Source organism: Amblyomma americanum, chromosome 11 (assembly GCF_052857255.1).
Source record: "Amblyomma americanum isolate KBUSLIRL-KWMA chromosome 11, ASM5285725v1, whole genome shotgun sequence".
NCBI classification, from domain to species: domain Eukaryota; kingdom Metazoa; phylum Arthropoda; class Arachnida; order Ixodida; family Ixodidae; genus Amblyomma; species Amblyomma americanum.
In genome coordinates this window covers 35,131,864-35,152,472 of record NC_135507.1, presented here as the reverse complement: position 1 = coordinate 35,152,472, position 20,609 = coordinate 35,131,864, and the positions used below count along the sequence as shown (strand labels likewise).

The following is a 20,609-nucleotide window of genomic DNA, read 5'->3' as shown; positions in this document are numbered from 1 at the left end:
AGACTCTCTATAGCCAAACCCTAGAGAACAGTCTATAGGCTATACAAATCCTATAGACACTCTATAAACAATCTATAGATGTATGTCCATACACTTTCAGTAGACGTTTGGCTATAGACAGTCTATAGACATTGAACAGACAAAAATAAATATCTATAGAAAGCCAACAGAGTCTATAGGAAGTCTATAGACTGTCTATAGACCATTTTTGTAAGGGGGAGAGACACCAACAATGGAGATAAGCAAACAGCGTTACCAGTAAGGCCGCAATGCGGGTAGTAGATATTGTAATGTGGACCGCAATTTCGCAGTACGTTCTAGTCCGGCTACGGGCAAGACAGTAACGTTTAGCTGACGTACCTCTTTAGACCCACTAGACACGCTGGAACGAATGTGAAGTGTTGGTTGGTTTATGGCTTATAAGAGTTTAACGTCCCAAAGCGAGTCAAGCTATGATGGACGCCGTAGTGAAGGGCTCCGGAAATTTCGACCACCTGGGGTTCTTTTACGTGCACTGACGTCACACAGCACACGGGCTTTCGCCTCCATAGAAATTCAACCGCCGCGGCCGGGATCGAACCCGCGTCTTTCTGGCGGGCAGCCGAGCGCCATAACCACTCAGCAACCGCAGTAGCCTAATCTTAAGTGTACTTCCAACTAAAGAAGAAAGTGTGCCTCGGATAGACAACCAGGCAACACGAGGGGACCCGGGTTCGAACCCGACCGCGGTGGCTGCGTTTTTATGGAGGAAAAACGCTAAGGCGCCCGTGTGCTGTGCGATGTCAGTGCACGTTGAAGATCCCCAGGTGGTGGAAATTATTCCGGAGCCCTCCACTACGGCACCTCTTCTTCCTTTCTTCTTTCACTCCCTCCTTTATCCCTTCCCTTACGGCGCGGTTTAGGTGTCCAACGTTATATGAGACAGATACTGCGCCATTTCCTATCGCCCCAGAACCAATTATTATTATTATTAACACGAGGGGGGGGGGGGGGGGCGTACGTAGTGAGACGAAAACGACCTTATCTTTGTCAGGAAGCCCACGAGGGAGCAATCGGTGTGAGCAGTGAGTCGAGAGATGGCCCCGCGGGGAGCAATCCCGCACTCGGCAGAAGATGAGTCAGGCGTCTTTTTTTTCACGCTAGGGTCTTCGAGCTAAGAACAAGTAGCGTACGTGCTTATTATACAGATGAACTTCCGTCTAAAACCTTGCGTTGTCTTTCAGACATGCGCGCTCGTCCAATGAGAAGGGGAGGATGTGCAGAGCCCGAACATGGGACAACATGCTCATTAATACGGCCATTCAGGAGGCGGGAACAACTCGACAGGAGCGTAAAACGTGGCAGAGATGTGATAGCAGGGGCCTGCGCCTAAGAGGGAAGTTACAAAAGAAGAGAAATTACGGAAGTTCGCTAAAACACTTCCGTTGGCTCGGCGGCGTTAAAGTGCATCCGACTTAGCGCTCCTGAGGAGATAATAAACGTATAGTGGCCAAGATACGAGGAACAAAAATGAAAGGAGCCGTTTGTTATAACGTTTAAATAAGAGGTCGCTTGCTTGTGGTAGGTGGGTACTGATTTGATTGGTTAGGTTTATTGTGGTTTAACGTCCCAAAGCGACTCAGGGTATGAGGGACGCCGTAGTGAAGGGCTCCGGAAATTTCGACCACCTGGGGTTCTTTAACGTGCACTGACATTGCACAGCACACGGGCCTCTAGAATGTCGCCTCCATCGAAATTCGACTGCCGCGGTCGGGATCGAACCCGCGTCTTTTGGGCCAGCAGCCGAGCGCCGTAACCAATCTGCCACCGCGGCGGCATTTGACATTACTATTGACACATATGACATTATATAACATATATAAGCCTTAATATGACATTCTAATAAGTTACGTGGGCGGACGAGATAATGAAGCTCACGAGGACAAGGTAGCCGCAGCTGGCACTATAAAGGGTTAAGTGGAGAGATATGAGAGAGGTGTGGACGTAGTTAAACCCATGATGATGATGATGGTGGTGACGAAACACGTAAAACAAAGTCCGTGATACAGTAAGATCACTTTGGTCTGAGCCGGTTAGTGCTAGCTTGCGGCGCAGCAGACAGATAAGCAAATCGGGAGACACAGGCTTTTTTGTCTGCCCTGATAACTATACCGTCAGCTAAACAGCTATGCGAAAGATAAAAAAATCAACACAAGCGCGAGAACAGGAAGGCCAACGCGGGCGACACGCACAGAGGAGCCATTTGTTGTGTTGCCCTAGGTCCACGGCATCGCACACAACATGAAGTTAGCCACAGCATGAAGAAAAGTCAGGACCTTAGTCCTATGCTCCGCTCCTAACATGAGTTGCTCGACGTGCTGCCAAGTTCATGAGAGAAACGTTTGTCTCACACGCTGCAAGCAGCCCCATAAGCTATTTACTGCGTGTGAGTAGGGCGTGGTCCACAAGACTTCGTTACCGTGAGGGCCATACTGCATCGGCTAAACTGGACGATGTCTTAATGACAGAGCCCAAGAATACGTGGGATATCACTCAAAAGGAACCCCTATGTTAACCTTGCCCTGCATATATCGGAACCAAAAGAGCCAGGCAATGATATAAACACTTAGTGGGCACATAAGCTCCACCTTTAACGGTATAACACGATGACATTAATGAGTCCCGTCAACGACTCCGCTTGATGTAATTAGCATATTATACGATCGCGGGCAAGACCAAAGTTACCTGATCACGTGACACATCAATGTCCCCGTTTAAAGCCTGGACTCCATGTACGCGAAAACTCACGCGAACGCGAAGGCGACGGCGGCGGCGACGGCTGGCGTTCGCTCCGTCGCTTGTGGGCAACCTCCATGCAAGCGAAGGCGGCAGGCGACGCGAACCCGCGACGTGCGCAGCGGACTCCGTGCTTTGCGCACTCAAGCTTAGAAACACGCCCGTAACCTGTTCTCTCTCTTAAAATTTTGTGAGTGTGCCTCATAGTCAGGGCCAAAGGAATATTTCCTCTACGGCAGCGGTGTAGCGGCAGTGGAGATAGCCAACGGCGTGCTTGCGGAGACGAAGTCACATCACGGGTTCACGGGGGAGGTGTGCTTTCTTTCGGTACCTGTGCACTCTGGCTTAGTAAAAACACTCCCATAAACTATCACCACAGTTTGATTGTAAGTGAGCAAACTATAATTTACCAGTGAGAATGCGCGCCGCGAGTGTTTCTGCACAGTTGGAGCGCAGCGGCACGGTGGATCGAGCGCCGGTACCCGCGGCTCGACACGCATCTCTCCCTGCAGTACGCCCGCTCGCGTAGCCCGCTCCAAATGCTGTTAGCCCTCCGCACCCAACAAATAGATTGTTTTAATTATTTAAATCATGCGGGTCTGCCTCTCAGCTACAAAACCAAATATTTTATCGACGGTGGCGATGACCAAGACGACGGGCTGGTTTCGTGAGATGTGCCCGTGAGAAACCGTGGACAAACCGGAAACGGCTTTGGGGGGCTCTGGTTGGCCAGTCGCGTGTGGGACTTCCGGGCGACGAGCGAAATTTTCTGTGGGTGCAGATCCGAGCGACACGGCAAGCGACACATGCATTTTGCTTCGCGCGACGGCGTCGCTCGTCGCTTGCCGCCGTCGCCTTCGCGTTCGCGTGGGTTTTCGCGTACATGGAGTCCAGGCTTAAGTAGTCTTGGTCAAAAGTCTTAAGGCCAAAGATTTTCGTTTTTGCCGCATAATAGAGCCATCACCGCCCTATTAAAGGCAGAATGGTCTTGAAATGCTAGCAGAAAGTTTCTTCTTGCGGTAGAAGAGCTTTCTGCTTGGTTTGGGCTTTGAATGATCCGCTACAAAGAGCATTTTAGGAAGATTAATTTCGCTGCAGCTGAATGCTGTGGCCTTAAGACTTTTGACCAAGACTGTACATTCATGCCTAACCGGCGTGCCCTTATCTACTCGCCTTACCACTAATTCCTAAATCGGTGCCTCTCCAATCCCACACATACTCACTAGCGTATAGGCGTAAGTTGCGACACATGTGAAAGGCCACACGGAATGCATATAAAACTCCGCTTTAACCACGCCGCACGAAGTGCCTGCGCGGCTTAGGAGTGCCTGGCTCGCAGTCCAAGGGTAAAAGCTCCAATTTCTGACTAATAATAATATTAATAATATGAGTAATAATAACAATATATAGTGTTTTTTAGGGAAAGGAAATGACGCAGTATCTGTCTCATATATCGTTAGACACCTTAAACCACGCCGTAAGGGAAGGGTTAAAGGAGGGAGTGAAAGAAGAAAGGAAGAAAGAGGTGCCGTAGTGAAGGGCTCCGGAATAATTTCGACCACCTGGGGATCCTTAAAGTGCACTGACATCGCACAGCAGACGGGCGCCTTAGCGTTTTGCGTGCATAAAAAGCACCCGCCGCGGTCGGGTTCGAACCCGGGTGACTAATCACTCCAATTTAGTTAAGCGCAATTAATTTACTTTGTATACTCGCATGACGTAATGAAGTTTGAGCCATGTCACAACCTTTTAATCACAATATATATACAGCTCTAATCTATTTTCAATTCCGCCGCTCCACGTATGACGTCGAACCTTTCCGATCACTCCAGAGTTTCGCGATCCAGGGCCTAGTATTCCGCTGAGCAGTTGCCTGAAAGCTATCGCTTTCAAAGATGGAAATGAACTTATGCAAGAGGTAAAGGAAGTACTGGGGTCAGTGTGCTTGGAGTGAATTCGAAAAAGCGAGAGAATCCTTGCGCATAATATAGACACAGTACACGAGCTTTAATAGCAAATTAGAAATTTTTCCGTCCTTTCGCCGTTATATATGCTGTCGTCCTCACCAAGAAAGCTGTTCATAGATTTAGCGTTTTACTACGTCTCGTTAGACGCGTTTTTGTCTATTCTCAAGCTGACGCCCCACACACACACACACACACACACACACACACACACACACACACACACACACACACACACACACACACACACACACACACACACACACACACACACACACACGCACACACACACACACACACACACACACACACACACACACACACACACACACACACACACACACACACACACACACACACACACACACACACACACACACACACACACACACACACACACACACACACACACACACACACACACACACACACACACACACACACACACACAATATGTGATACAGCCAGGCTTATTTAAATGGGCGCCAATGGCTTCTCATCCTATACTTAGGATGATTACGAAATCAAAGACCATTTAGAGCGACTTAAACAATTCACATCGCACCTACGCACCCGCCTCAAAAATCGCACATGGCTGAAACAACCGTACGCGACTGGACGCAGTAGCGGAAGGCAACGGAAGGCCTCAAAGGGATTTGTAATTCGAAAGGCGGAAACGGAGACTTTGGTCTGACTCGCTAACCAACGCGGATTGCTGCACCGCCGGTGGGAGAGCTTAGGGAAATGAGTTGAGAGCTTGCACCGGGGTGAACCAATCGATTGCGGCCAATAACGGGTGCGCACGGCATATAACCGCGTCGGGCTGGCCGCAGGCTCACTGGCCCGAATTTGGGAAAGGAAAAAGAACAGAGATAGGGAAGGATGAATGTTTCAGAAATGGGAGAAAGGGATGGGAAAGTGGGTTGGGGATAAGGAAGGGTACAGGGAGCGAGTGCAGAGGACTCCGAGCACAGGAAAGCGTTTTTACAAGCCTCGAGGCACACTTATCGTAGCGCGGCTTCTTTGAAGTTAGAAAGTGCGGGTCCGCGGAGCAGATGGAAATGAGCAGGAAGAAACACCTTTTCCTCGACACTTCCGCTGCCGCAGGCAGTTTCAGGAATGACGTTTGGGGAAAGTGGGCGCGCTTACGCTGAGGTGGACACAGAGGCGGGACGCATATGTCGCTATTCTCGAATGGTTCAACCACGCATTTTAAGCGTGTCATGCTTTAAGCGTAACATTTTAGGCGTTACACGCCTATAGGCGCAGTAATCATATACGGCAATCTCTAGTAGAGTCTATCGCCGTCTCTCGTCAGACAGAGTCAATCCCCTCATACCATATGATGAAAGAAAAAAATAGACAAGCAGGAGGTTGCAGCAGAGAATCTCTTCATCTCCTTTTAATTACAACTTTGGTGCTCTAATGAGTTACCTTATCAGCGGCAGCATGCATTCACGGATATACACACTAAAGGAATCTGGTCGTCGAACTATAGTGCAGCGTTGTAGAAGTATTTTGATCAGATTAAGGTCTTCTGGCTGAATTTGAGGGAACCAAAGAGACTGAGCGACCCAAATGCTTTACTGTCTGGTGCCGAAGGGAGCATGTATAGGTCTCATTTTTGAGAAAAGGCTCTCAGGATGCTTTCCATATTGTAACCTTTTTTTCTTTGGTTGGCATATTTGATAGCGGCGTTATACTGGCACTAAACACGCCTTGGAAAGACGTACACGGAGAAGATAGGACCCCCCAACATAAATAAAAAAATTGGAAGAAAGAAGTACATAAAGCATCACTTTGATCTCTTTGATTTCTTTGATCTCCACAACTGAGAAGAAGAAACAATAACAAGATAAAACAGAGCAAAACGCCACCGGCGCAGCGAAGGCGTAAAAAAGCCCGAAGGAGTTGGTCCCCAGTTCCGAATCGGCAAAGAAATCTAAAGTACATCAGTAGGAAAGCCACGAGAAGCCATTTCTCAAAGCCAAGCCGGCTACAGCGTTGTTACAAATCGCATTTCGGTAACCCAAGACAGCGAAGAAACTACAAGAAACGCCCCTCAAAGCCCCGAAACACACTCCAGCCGCGCCGTCGAAACGAACAAAACGGAGGCCGCGTCTGGCAATAGATGCCAAACAGAAGCCGTGACGTCACTGCTCGGAGCCGACCGGCCCACAGCACCAGCCGTGACGTCATTGAACTGACACGCACAAAAGCCAGCCGCCAGGAATGTCGATCCTCCTTAGTTCTGGCGGCGTCAGCTGCCGGGTCACTGAGCGGCACCAGCGACTCAGGATATCGGTTTAAAAAAGCTGTCTCAGTTCCGAAAGAATAAAAAGAGAGAGAGAGAGAGAGAAATGTAGAGATAGAGGGTACGCACCGGTTTTCCTTGCGGCCCCCCCGGGATAACCAGGTGGAGAACCACTTGGTCGAGAGCATTTGTTTCTTTGCAGGGTGATGCGGCGTCGAACGGTGCTAGGCGCGAAGCGCGAGCAACGGCGACAGCCCGGCAACTCACAGGGGACGACAAAAATTGAGCACTCCGACACAGCGGCTACAGCTTCGCGCTGCCATTTTTTTTGCTTCAAGTTTGTGTTGTTTTTCCTTCGGTTTTACTTCTTGGCATCTTCTAGTTTGGGTGGCGTGCGTTCCGGGGGAGAGAAGGCAAAAGTGATGAAGATAAAAAGAAACACGAAGCCTCGGCTGGCTTAAGTTGAGAAGCAAGCAGCAGGAGTCGGTGAGCGCACACTGCGCGCGTTTCATTTGGGGGCCCGCGATTCGCTTATTTTTGGGTCCACTCTCGCCCTTCTTTAAGGAAGAGGGTGGGTGGACTCGGCCCAGGCACAACTTTTGAGGCGAAATAAATAAATAAAGAAAATGGGAGGGGGCAAAACACGACGGCACCCCCGTGCGTTCTGGAGTGCGGCTTTTTGCAGCTTCTAACATGTCTAACATAGGGGGGGGGGGGGGGGGGGTGCGACACATCGCACAAGCTTATATGCTGCCCGTTGCACGAAAGGCTACCCCTATCTTTCTTTGTTTTTTTTTGTTGGTGGGCAAAAAGTGATAAATTTTTTGAGCCATCTTTCATCGCGTCTACGCCTCAGCCCCGCGCGCTGCGCTCCTTTTTCTGCCATCGCGTGGAGGCCAAATATACACACTGCACATGCCGACTGACTGCGTTGTACGTGTTGGCCCCAGTCGCGCCACTGCTAAGTCAACGCTGGCCCACTTTCTTCGGAGGCTTCTTTTTCCCTGTGTGAAAACAGCTTGCTACGCAAGCTCTCCCGATCCTCCTCTCCTTTTTTTTTGCCTTAGGTTTTTACTCCTCGTGGATGGGGAAGGAAAGAATATCCTTTATCTCCTGCTCACCTAAAAATGCTGGTACAAGGTAGTAGGGAGGTTTAGAATAGGAGAACGCTATTGGTTATGGGGGATACGGGAATAGCGGGTTGCTAGTGCGCATGCGAAGCAGAATAACGCTCCTCGGGTTTTTTGGGAGGTTTGTAGGGATTTAACGCCCCAAAGCAACTCAGGCTATGAGGGACGCCGTAATGGTGGGCTCCAGAGATTACTACCACCTGGGGTTCTTTAACGTGCACTGACATCGCACAGTACACGGGCCTCTAGCATTTCGCCTCCATCGAAATTCGACCGCCGCGGCCGGGATCGAACCCGCGTCTTTCGGGCCAGCAGCCGAGCGCCATAACCACTCAGCCACCGGGGCGGCTGCTCCTCGGGTTATTGTTCAGCGCAAGTGCACTGGCGTTCTGCTATTTCCCTATCCCCACAACCGATAAGGTCCCCCTATTGTAAAGCTCCCTGGTATCTATTGCGGAAATTTTCCTCTAAAACTGCAAATCCATCATAATTTCAAATAAGGAGAAAAAAATGCGCAACGCCTCCTTTTGAAAATGTATCCTGAATGATAGTGTGCTCCAAGGCGTGTGGACACGATTTCGGTCCCAGAAGTCGTTACTACACCAGTAGAGAAGCTCTCTATAGGTCTCATGCATCTAAATTGGAAGCTCTAGTTGCTCTGGCCAAAATTAGGAGGCTACACGATTGTCACGCCAGTCGCGGTGGCCTGAAGAACTGACAAAAGTTGCAAGGGAAACAGCGCGAAGACGAAGACCAGGGCAGCAGAAAGACAGGACGAGCGCTGTATTTCTTCTCCTGTGGTCTTCGTCTTTGAGCTGTTTGCCTTTCAATATGTTATGTAATGCTTTCGAGCCTTTAAGGGAAAAAAATAAACGAAATGAAATGAAATGTACCCCCAACTCGCCCGTTTGGCTGTTGTTACAAAAGTTCTTCATAGCTTAAAATGGGAAGAAAAAAAATTTCTAGGGCGCAAACAACAGTTCTTTGTTGAGCTCCGCGGTGGAGGCACAATCTACTAAATCCCAGAACCCAGGCGCAGATTACGGCCGAATTTTTGATTTGGTGTTGCTCAAATAGGTGGATTGAAGAGCTCCGGTCCTGTCCTACCTGAGCAGCTTTGGAGTAACGCACTCTTGGAGAGAGCAGCTTTTTTTCGCTGCTCAATACAGGCCGGGAAACCAGCGAGTCTTTTCAGGATTTTTTATTTCAGCTGTATACCGGAAACGGGTGGTTCATCTTCAGCTTGGTGGGCTAGTGAAAATCTGACCGTTTTTCTGAATTACTCATTGCGTGTGAGACGTTCGTGGCCTTTGTAAGTGCCTTCCTTTCGGTCGCTTGCAAAGAAGTTGTTCTTAGTTGTTACTTCATTATCCTGCTCTTCTTAATACAGCCGCCGAAGCCATCTCTCACTTTACCATTGGCCTGTTGTCTTTTCTTCTACATTTTTGCGGAATAATCTAATACTTACATAATATTTTTAATTATACAATGCCTCGCAATTCCTCACTGCCTTGATGGGCATGAAATACTTCTGGCTGCCATCGCTTCTGCATCAAAAAAGCACTTTCATCTCCTTTTGTCAATCACTTAAATCAATTTTCTCTCATCGGACACAGCTACTGCTGTTTCCTCCAGAAGTGAAGGGGTAGTGACATCATAAGTTCTTCGTACGTTTCAATAGTTTCGCTTTCCATCGTTATTTTTATGCTTTTAGAATAACAGGTTCTTGCAGCAGCAGCTGCCAAAGTTGTACAGTATATTCTGGCCGAAATCACGCTTCTCCTCATTGCTGAGCCTATTGCTGAGCCTATTGCTGTGCTGCAGCCGCCACGTATGGAAAAAAGATACCGCACGCCGCACATGGGATCGAAACCCATGAGCTCCGAATTTGCTCTCCGAAAATGCTCTTCGCCTTTCTTGTAACGTAAAATCTGCTATTTCAAGATAGAATAAAAGAACTTTCTCAACACAACCACAAAACAAGAAAGATGACATCATTTGCTCTTATGTTCAAGAGTGTAATAAGGACAGAATTTCACAGTTCTTTAAAGTAATGGGCTTTTGCATTTCCATTCAATAGGAGGAACTCTTTTATCTTCTGGTTTGGTTCTGGTTTTACGGGGTTTAGCGTTTCAAAGCGACTAAGGCTATGAGGGGAGGAGTAGTTGAGGGTTCCGGATAATTTCGGCCTCCTGGGGCTCATATACATGGATGGACGTAGCACAGTACACCGGCCTGTAGCCTTTCGCCTCCATCGAAATGCGACTGCCGCGGCCGGGATCGAAGCCGTGTCTATCGGGTCAGCAGCCGAGCACCATAGCCTCCAAACCACCATGGCCTCTCCTCTTATATCTTGTACTGAACTGAACGCTCAAATGATTCACTCTTGAATGAATTGATTTACACGAGAGTATGCTCATGCATTGCGTAATCAGGGGGTAGAAGAGCCTAATGTCAAAATACTGAAAGATATATACAGCAACTGCACAAGTACTATAGTCCTCCATAAAGTCAGCAATAAAATTCCAATAAGGAAGGGCGTCAGGCAAGGAGACACCATCTCGCCAATGCTGTTCACCGCATGTTTACAGGAGGTATTCCGAGGCCTGAATTGGGAACAGTTGGCAATAGGAATAAATGGAGAATACCTAAATAATCTGCGATTTGCTGATGACATTGCCTTGCTGAGTCACTCAGGAGGTGAACTGCAAATCATGATCAATGAGTTAGACAGGCAGAGCAAAACGATGGGTCTAAAAATTAACATGCAGAAAACCAAGGTAATGTTCAACAGCCTAGCAAGGGAACAACAGTTCACAATTGGCAGCGAGAGCCTAGAAATTGTGCCGGAATACGTCTACTTAGGGCAGGTAGTGACAGCTGATCCGGATCATGAGAGGGAGATAACTAGAAGGATAAGAATGGGGTGGAGCGCATATGGCAAGTTCTCGCAGATCATGAGTGGCAGTTTACCGATTTCCCTCAAGAGGAAAGTGTACAACAGCTTTATCTTACCGGTACTCACCTACGGGGCAGAAACGTGGAGGCTAACGAAAAGAGTTCAGCTTAAGTTAAGGAGAACGCAGCGAGCCATGGAAAGAAAAATGATAATTGTAACGTTAAGAGATCGGAAGCGGGCAGAGTGGGTGAGAGAACAAACACGGGTTAATGACATCCTAGTCGAAATCAAGAGAAAGAAATGGGCTTGGGCAGGCCATGTAATACGAAGGCAAGATAACCGCTGGTCCTTAAGGGTACCGGAGTGGATTCCAAGAGAAAGTAAGCGTAGCAGGGGGCGGCAGAAGGTTAGGTGGGCGGATGAGATTAAGAAATTTGCAGGAAAAGGGTGGATGCAGCTGGCAAAGGACAGGGTTAATTGGAGAGACATGGGAGAGGCCTTTGCCCTGCAGGGGGTGTAGTAAGGCTGATTATGATGATGCTCATGCAATAATAATAATTGGTTTTGGGGGAAACGGAAGGTCGCTGTATCTGTCTCATATGTCGTTGGACACCTGAAACGAGCCGCAAGGGAAGGGCTATAGGAGGGAGGGAAAGGAAGAGATGCCGTAGTGGAGGGCTCCGGAATAATTTCGACTCCCTGGGGATCATAAACGAGCACTGACACCGCACAGCACATGGGCGCCTTACCGTTTTGCCTCCATAAAAACGCAGCCGCCGTGGTGGGGTTCGAACCCGGGAGCTCCGGATCAGTAGCCGATCGCCTCAACCACTGAGCCACCACGGCGGATGTGCTCATGCAAATGAATCCAGTTGGTGCACGAAACCGTTATCTTGTGCGTGCAAACTGAATCAGTCGATGCACGAAAACACCTGCGCTTAAACTAACACCGTGCAATGACAAATCGCCAGCGAAACTCCTCAATACCTGGGGGACTCGATTTCCAACTCCATGCGCTTAACCGCGCAACTACGTTTTGCGCACAGCTGGCGCAAGAAATCGTCGGATGCTGCGCAGTCGCTTCTCGCTATCTGCCCTGTCGCAATGGATCCCATCGGCCTCAATTACGCGTGCGCCGCTAAGCAGGGGGTCGCGGTCACGGTCCCTGGCCCCTGCGAACGCAAGCGCCGAGTCCCAGCACGGAGGGAAGGTTTAAATAGAACGCACCCGAGAGGCACGTGAGATTCAGACGCCAACTCTCGGAGATGCGCGCGTCATGTTTTCGCATACAGCTGGATAATAAGAGAACGAAAAGCTCAAACCTTTGAGCTGTCCTCCACCTAGCGAAGAAGTGGTGGCCGAAAGCATAGCGCATCGCCATTCTACTGGTGGTATATTGCTGACCACAGACCACTGATGACCACTGATAGCCCGTCCTTGACCCCCGGTACCTGATGGCATAATATTTACCCCCAATGACATTTCTAAAACCTGACATCAATTGACCCCTGATATCACATTCTGGACACCTGATCGCCTGTGACCCCTTATGATAATGACACATTCTTCACCTCTGACAGCTCATGTCCCTTCTGACAGCTGATGTCCGCTGACTGCGCATTCTTGATCGCGTGATATGTTCTTGACACCTGACTTGTGATGCCCAACGACACATTCTTGACCTCTGACAGCTGATGAGCCCTGATGGCATATGCTTCACCTCTGGCCCGTGATGGCAGACTCGCGAAAGCACCCACTCCTAAGCTATCCGGAAGCCACGAGTGGTGGACATTTCTTGCGCTGTTCCCCTCTTTTGCCCTTATACCATTGCTAGTTGCAACTTGTGACGTCACTGGTAACTAAACAGGCAATGCCAGTTGCCGAATACAGTGTCGAAGGCAATTCTGACCAAAGGTAAGGGGGAAAAGGAATGAATGACGCAAACAATCGTTAACACATACGGCCCCTGGACATGTGGCCAGCATGGAAACGCAGTAGTTTTTGGAGGTACACTGTACACCTGGGAGGGTGACATCAATGCTACTAATGTCGTTAAGAAATGCATATGCACTTTCGATTCGAGCAGTAAAATATTCGAACGCTGAACAATGCTATACAGGACGTAAACGGGATTGCATCGATTTACTCTTGTTAAAAAAATTTCCTGTGAGGTTTTCTTGCTTGGGACAGACAAAGAAGCCACCATACCAATGTCATTCGGGGTCACACCGAGAACCTACTCGCCTCTCGAGCAGGCTTTCTTTGGGTTTCAATGAAATTGTTTCGTCTGGTCAAACTGCCTCTAGTTCCACCAAAATCATATGTTTTTCGCAAATCCTTTCACCGGCCACAAGGTTTACTTAAGACGAAATGAAAGTGTGAATTTAAGAAAGCACAAGCAAGTAAAAGAAGAAAGAAGAGCGTCCAGCGAACGTGTACTGGCGATAGTGATTCTTCACGTAGTGCATGAGTAAATCTGTGTTTCCCTTCAAGACACATCGAATGCCCTCGCCTTTATCGCGTTAAAAAGAATAGACCAATTTGCTGGGATTTTCGAAAGTCGGCTCATCTTACCGAAGCGACTCCGAGTAAGCTTCCTCGCCCAGATTTCCTGACGCCAGCGAAACCGCGAAACGCCCAGCAGAAAAAAAGAATGCAAGACAATAGAGCCAAGCGCAGTAAATAGAGCTTGATGCGAAATCCCCCCCCCCCAAAAAAAACAATAAAATGCATCGCAGTTCTTCCGAGGGAGCAATGATTCTTTTTTTTCTTTTCATTTATCTCTTCGCTAATCAATACGAACCACCTGGGTTAAAGAAGGTTCTCTGAAACTGGATTTTGTACTTCGGAAGAAACCCCTTCCTTCTTCTCTACGTCATCTGTCCCCTTAGGAACAAGACCGTAACGTACATTCAGGCTTTCTAATAGCGTAAATAGTATAGATTGCCGCGGTAGGTGCGATTTTATTTAGTGGCCCCACATACTATGCTTAATGCACTTACAGTTTTATGTTGTTTTCCCATGCTCTGCGTAAATACGGAGAGCAGCAGCATTCGAGAGGTTATCACGAGTGAAACAATATACAGCTGGAAAATTTTGTTACATTAACTACTTTCAGCACGGTGTCCCGTTTTTACCACGTCACATTTCTAGTCGAAACGTGCATAACAGATTAGCTGGGGTCCAGCTTTGTTGAAGGAAAGCAGGCCAAGTTCTCACGACAGAAATGCGGCGACGCCGGACTGCAAGCAAGGACGTTCTAATTCTAGGAAGACCATGCGATATTCCTTAATTAAAAAGCTGGACGGTTTTACAGTTTTATAGCAGAGCACTATAACTACCGAGCCACCGCGGCGTCCTGGGGTCATGTGTAATCACAAACAGCAGTTTAGCATCACACCATGGTTTCCCCAAGTACACGGATTAATTATTCATGCTGTATGCAATAATCTAAAGAATGAGCGGTAGAGTTTAACAATTACGCCCAGATAACATAATTAGGCCCGGCTATCGTCTGTCAGTGAAGTAAGTACATAACAAAAATTGGCAGTGGCTTAACTTGGCTAACCCTGGAACTCAGCAAAAAGCAAGCACGCTTGCTAAGCGTCTAAGGCTCGTCCATGTCAGCTCCGCTACACGCTCGCGACAGCCGTTCTATATGTACCCACACGACCACGTTGCTATGACGTGGTATCACATGGTCTTACGACACCCCCAACGGATGTAATCACGTGGCGTCACATCACCTAATCGGACTCTATTAAGGTCAAAGGTCAACCCAGAGGTCACCCAGTGTCAAAAATCAACTAAAGGTCATGAGTCAAGGTCAGGGGTCAAGGGTTCGACACCATAATTGTACCCCATATGGTCATCCACGGCTACCCTTGGTTGGGCTGAAGGTCGTTCAAGGTCGTGCTGCCTACCCGAAGACTGCTTTACCTAGCGTAGTGAATATTTCGCTTCAAAACAATATGCGCCCCTGCATTTTGACATTATTTCGAATTTATTGCCGTCCTTCCACTGCGAGCATGTCGTATTTGTAAGCGTTCGCGTGTGCGCTGGTTTGCAAGTTCCAATCTGCCACTATTGGAGAGTTTCATTTAGGGGCATGAGACAGTCCTAGGACTTCTTGTAAACGTAGACCATGAGTTCGTTCCTGTTGCCGTTAGATAAGCGCCATTAGATGCGGATGGCGATACGTCAGTGATAAAACCGCAGCCAAACGTTTTTATGGCTTTGCGATAATATTACTGACGTATTAGGTTCCAACGAGGTGGAACGTAAAAAAAGCAGCCATACTACGTATTTCAATACTCCTAAGTTAATTTTCGAAGTGAAAGCCCGAATTAAATAAACTAAACAATGTCATGTGTATCAAAAGCACAAAACCTCTTGTTGTGCTGGTTGGTGGTGCATACTTATAATTCCACAGCGCAAAAAAAAAAAATGGACAAGGGCGAGAAAGGGGCATCATAAAAAGCTGTGGTTGCAGTGTCCCTCTGTTGACCTTGTCCATTTTTTTGCTCTGTGGAATTAGACGCATCAAAAGCACGTAGGCTGTAATTATTCAATTTTCAAGTAATTGTTTCAATAAATGTGCTACCATTGCTTTTATTATTAAGTTACAATAGGCGCTATACATTAGAAAAAAATTTTCAGGTGCTCCTTACTCGTCGTTTTTTGAGATCCCTTTGCCGTTTGATTGCTCAAAGGTTGTTAACTGCAAATGTAGGGGCGGACCAGTCAGTTTAGCCGAATAGGTGAAGCTGGTTATTAAATCAAGCCGCTTTGCACGGCAAGTGTTCTATTATTTCCTTGGTTTCAGAACAAGCAGTTCAGTATTAAAAAAAGAAGAAGTAACGGTTGGGTAATTATCGTTGTTTTGTAACCCTATACAAGCACAGCAACATTATGTGACCAACTAGACTTTCAGAGAGTCATCATTTGTCGATAAAAAGACAGGGAATACGCTCATTCAATACGTGATAATAGTGACGGCGTATTAAAAAAAATTATACTATTACCAATGTGCTATGTTGGGATAGTTGGTTCAGAGTGCGGATACAAGCAGAGCGGAATAGGAGACAAGATAACGTGACTAAGTTCCAGTACTCCAACGTCACCACTTCTTGTGCCGTCTGCTATATCATTGCTTATTCTTCAGTTTTTGTTACTATTGCATTTTTGCATCTTTATCTTTGGCATTTATCATCTTACACCCCTGTGTGTTTTTGTCTGTCTTGTATTACTTCTTCCTGTGACTTTCTAGTTCCAGTTATATCGTTACTGCTCACCCGTTTCCTCAATAATACGTCTAAGCCAGCTGACCCAATATGAATAAGGAAATAAATAAAAAAATGCACATAATGTTATGTTACCCCCTCGCCATGTGCAGATTTTTTGATGTGTCAAAAGTTCTTTTTTGCTGCTTATCTTAGTGTTCACAGCATCAAACGAATTATCATCACCAGCCCGACTACGCCCACTGCAGGGCAAGGGCCTCTCCTATGTCTCTCCAATAAACCCTATCATTTGCCAGCTGCGGCCATCGTATCCCCAAGAGAGAGAGAGAGAGGGTTTATTGATAGGGAAGGCAGAGAGGTTGGCCCGAAAAATAAATATCTGGCCTGCTACTCTGCTCTGGGGGACGAGAAGAGGAGATAAAAGAAGGTCACGATGGGGGACGATGATGATGGGAGGAGGCAGATGAAAAACTACTGTAAAAAAAAAACAAGGCACACTTTCTGACATCACAAACGCGAGACAAGGTCCGTGTCGCTCAAAAAGCGTGAGAGCGCTCGCGTTGCCTTTAGAGTTTTAAAACTATCTGGCCAAGCGCCGAGGATCAAATCCTCAGAGAGGAGCGATGTGTCCATAGGCTTCAGAGCAGATGCGAGTATGAGTCTTTCACGTGCATACGCTGGACACGCCACTGAAACATGTTCTATAGTCTCTAGCACGCCACATGTGGTACAACAAGCGCAGGCTCAAACGTTATTTGAAAGCGTTCCGTGATTTCTGTTTTCTAGCATTATTTCAATCCCGGGCGTTATTAACCTAGCACGGTGGTATAGTGCGTAATGTGAAGATAGCGTGCATACATTATATACCCCGCACATCGTTGTCATGGCAACAAGGGATGCAGGGAGCAACATCGCCAACGCAGCCTCGCTCCGATCCCGCATGGGGCAAACGGAGGCCATGGATGTGACCTTCAAATAGGCCGTCTAATACACGGGGCGCCTGGGAAGCATCTCGATCGTTTCATTTCATTCGTGGCTTTCTCTAATTGGTTGTGATAAAACCCCGAGGCCGGACTAATAAGCGAAGTGTTCGCCAATTTGTCTTCGTTCTCTATAGAGCGATCTTTCTCCAAACAATTTACGGTGTATTAGAATGCAGTACTACGGCTCCTGCAAATAACTAATAAACAATTACCGACGGAATTTAATTAAACATTGATTATTTTAATCCCATTGCTGCACATAACGCAACAGAAGAGAATTTTAGTTTATCAGACAAGCTCAGAATGCAGCTCGTGTCCTAATGAAAACAACGTGTTCGGGGCATACCTTCAAAATTTATGATTTGTTTCTAATTTTCTTGTCTCTGTCTTCACGTTATTCATAAAATTACACTAGAAGAACAACATTTATAATGATTTTGTATAGAACATGACTGAGCGTAGCAGTGGGCGGCGTATAGCACATATATCGAGGGTAGCCCACATATTTGAAGTGTGAAGTTTATTTCGAAGAAAAGCATACTATTTGTAAGAAATTAATTTCAGATGTAAACAGGTGCCAATAAATAGACACGTGACCCGCTGATGTCGTCGTGCTCTTAAAGTTACGAAAGCCTAATATTGTAAGTGGATCATTTACTCGGCTACTCGGCGTCCTTCGATGGCGAAGCGAGCAGCGTAGAACAACAGGAAGAAAAGACAAAGACGGAAGATGCACATACGATGCACTTACAACTATAATATCCGACTAAAAAAAAACTACAGAGCTGTGTCAGGAATATTGCAAAATGTTTTGTAGTTCTTTCGTAAGGACAGATTTTTCGGTTGTTATCTAGCATCTTTTTGCAGTAGTGTAGTTTTCTCAGTAGTGTTTTTCTGTAACCTGTAGTTGTGTAGCACTTTCCTGTAGTAACTACACTACATTATGTTGTTACTACAAAAATTTCTGTTGTCAGCACAGGCTTTCCGTCAAAAACACAACAGAAAATCTGTTGTCACGACAGAAACTTTTCTGTTGTGTTGTCCTACTAGGATAATGATATAAAAAAACGCGCTTATATGCGCTCAAAGATAAGATTTCAAACCCCCAACAAAAGGCGAAGAACAAAATGAACCGCTCTCTCGCGGACCTCCTGTAATGACCGCAGTAGTCTTCTCACATTTCTCGTTCCGCAAACTTACCTGGCCTTCCATTTTTCAGAGCGAGCGCTCCACTAACTCATCTGGACCTGGAAACATTGTTGTCGCGAAGTAAAATGAATGGCAGTACAGACTGGTCAAATCAATCAATCAATCAATCAATCAATCAATCAATCAATCAATCAATCAACCAATCAATCAATCAAGCAATCAATCAGTCAGCCAGCCAGCCAATCAATCAGTCAATAAGCCAGTAAGCCAATTAATTAATTATTTAATTAATAATTAATTATTAATCAACGAGTCAGTCAGTCAATCAATCAACCAATCAATGTTTATTATCTTCATGAACAAACTTCGAACGCCTCTATCGGTTCCCAGCCATTTAGGTGCCTCCGGCCCACCCATTAGTGCCCAAAGTCTTAACGCAAGTGGCCCAGCTGTGCCAATAAACCCCTGACAATACGCTTCCCTCAATCACGCGTAATTATCCCCGAGGCAGCGAGACTAATATGAGTCCCTGACGCGGGGCGACACCAAAACACGTTGCCATGCATCCATTACCGGCGTGCCTGTACTCACTCTGTCGAATGAACGCCCGCATCGCGATTCACTTAGCAGGCTCCAGTCAGTCTCCTAGAATGCAATTACTCGATGAGACGCTGCATGTTCGACGGATCGTGTTGTGGTAATGCGAGCGCGAAATACTTATCAGCAGTTGTTGAATTGTTAGACGGAAAGCGATTTAAATCATGAATCATGCTGTAATGATAGGTAGATTTTTATCATTCCAGCAGTTATAACACCTTGCCAATAATTAAGCCCCGTAAAAGAGGTCCGTTAATGAGTTGCGGCAGTCTGAAACCGGCCGCCGTGCCAGCCCGACGACTGCTCGAGCGCGGTCACGTGATGGGGGCTTATATTTTGCTGACCTGTGATTTCCGGTCGCCACCTTGAATTCTCGGAAGAACAAGAAACTTTGGAATGCCAGTAGTAAGCTGCTCACGCTCTTATAAAAAGGAACACTTTTCTTGTGTTAAAGGCTTCTACATAGTGTAATCTAAAAAATTAGCCCCAAAAAGTGTATGTTGTAACTGTGCTCTGAATTTTCCATTCGAAAAAAGAGATGTGTTACCAAGTGCCCTGGCGGTCTGTTGTTCGTGTCAAGTCAAGACAGTGCCAAAAATAGCATCAAGCTGCTGCGTCAGCAGCTTTTTCCATTGCATCTATTCCTCTCAGTATATATCTTCCAATTTCAGAATGGAAAAGTGCTAGGTGAAGAAATCTGAGCTGCTACCTTAATAGCTTTCCGTGGGTTATTGCCAAGGAATTGCGTTTAAATTCAGCAAAAAAAATTGCTTATAAGTGTAAAATCTCGAACCTCTAGTACCCGCAGTAATCAGCGAAGAGAAATATCAGCGCACGAAAGCCTAAACCGCCTATGACCGCTGTAAGGCCTAAAGGAAACGTTACACCAGGGAGGAGTTGGGGCGGCGCAGCAAGGATACAGCGCAAACCGAGCCGCGAAGAGCTTGCTCCTGTGCAGCGGCTGAGCCGGGACCATCTCATAACATGCAAATGACCCTCCGCCCGCGAAAGGCAAAATGCGAGAGTGATACACGACCGGTTCGCCCACGGGAATGCTCGGAAGCGGGGCTCTGTGTCGTACTACACAGCTCTAGAGCAGGGCTCAGGTCCTGAAGAGTCGGTTGAAGGAACACAGAGCGCCCCTGACCTCGTTTGTTCCTGCGTCCCTGTCTTGTTCCCTCTGCTTTACGAATGCTCGCCGTAACGGCTCAGGAGCCGTCAAAAAGGCTTCTTCGTTTGTGCAGCGAGAGTTGCACAAGAGTACTCCTTAAGCTATAAGGAAAAGCCTTTTTCTCCAGGATAACCATCCTCGCCGCCTGTATACGTAATGTCCGCAAAGCAACTGCTCCTCAAAAACATCAGAGGACGCTCACCACTGTCTAACCCGAGATTCGGCTACACATACTGGCGGTGGCGAATATGAGATTGTTTACTGGCCATGATTCGTCTTCTTTGTTAGAGCGCGCGTGACGTCACTGTGCCCACACTCGAGCCATCGTGGTGTTCGGACCACTAAGCATGGCGCATTCCAATGACGCCATGTGTGACATCACTGCATGCTGCCCTGTCTGCGTGGAGCAGTGTTACGCGAACGCCACAGCCAATGACGCAGAGC

General features: G+C 47.2%; 1 protein-coding gene across 1 annotated transcript in view; it reads right to left on the bottom strand.

Annotated features, from left to right (window-relative positions):
• Nucleotides 1–7,256, bottom strand: part of dnc (phosphodiesterase dunce) — a 699,755-nt gene extending 692,499 nt beyond the window's left edge. Inside the window, exon 1 of the mRNA XM_077643097.1 lies at nucleotides 7,123–7,256. Within this exon, the coding sequence (XP_077499223.1) occupies nucleotides 7,123–7,181 (59 nt within the window). The 5' untranslated portion in view covers nucleotides 7,182–7,256. The remainder of the gene's footprint in view (nucleotides 1–7,122) is intronic.
• Between the last annotated feature and the right edge of the window lie 13,353 nt (nucleotides 7,257–20,609).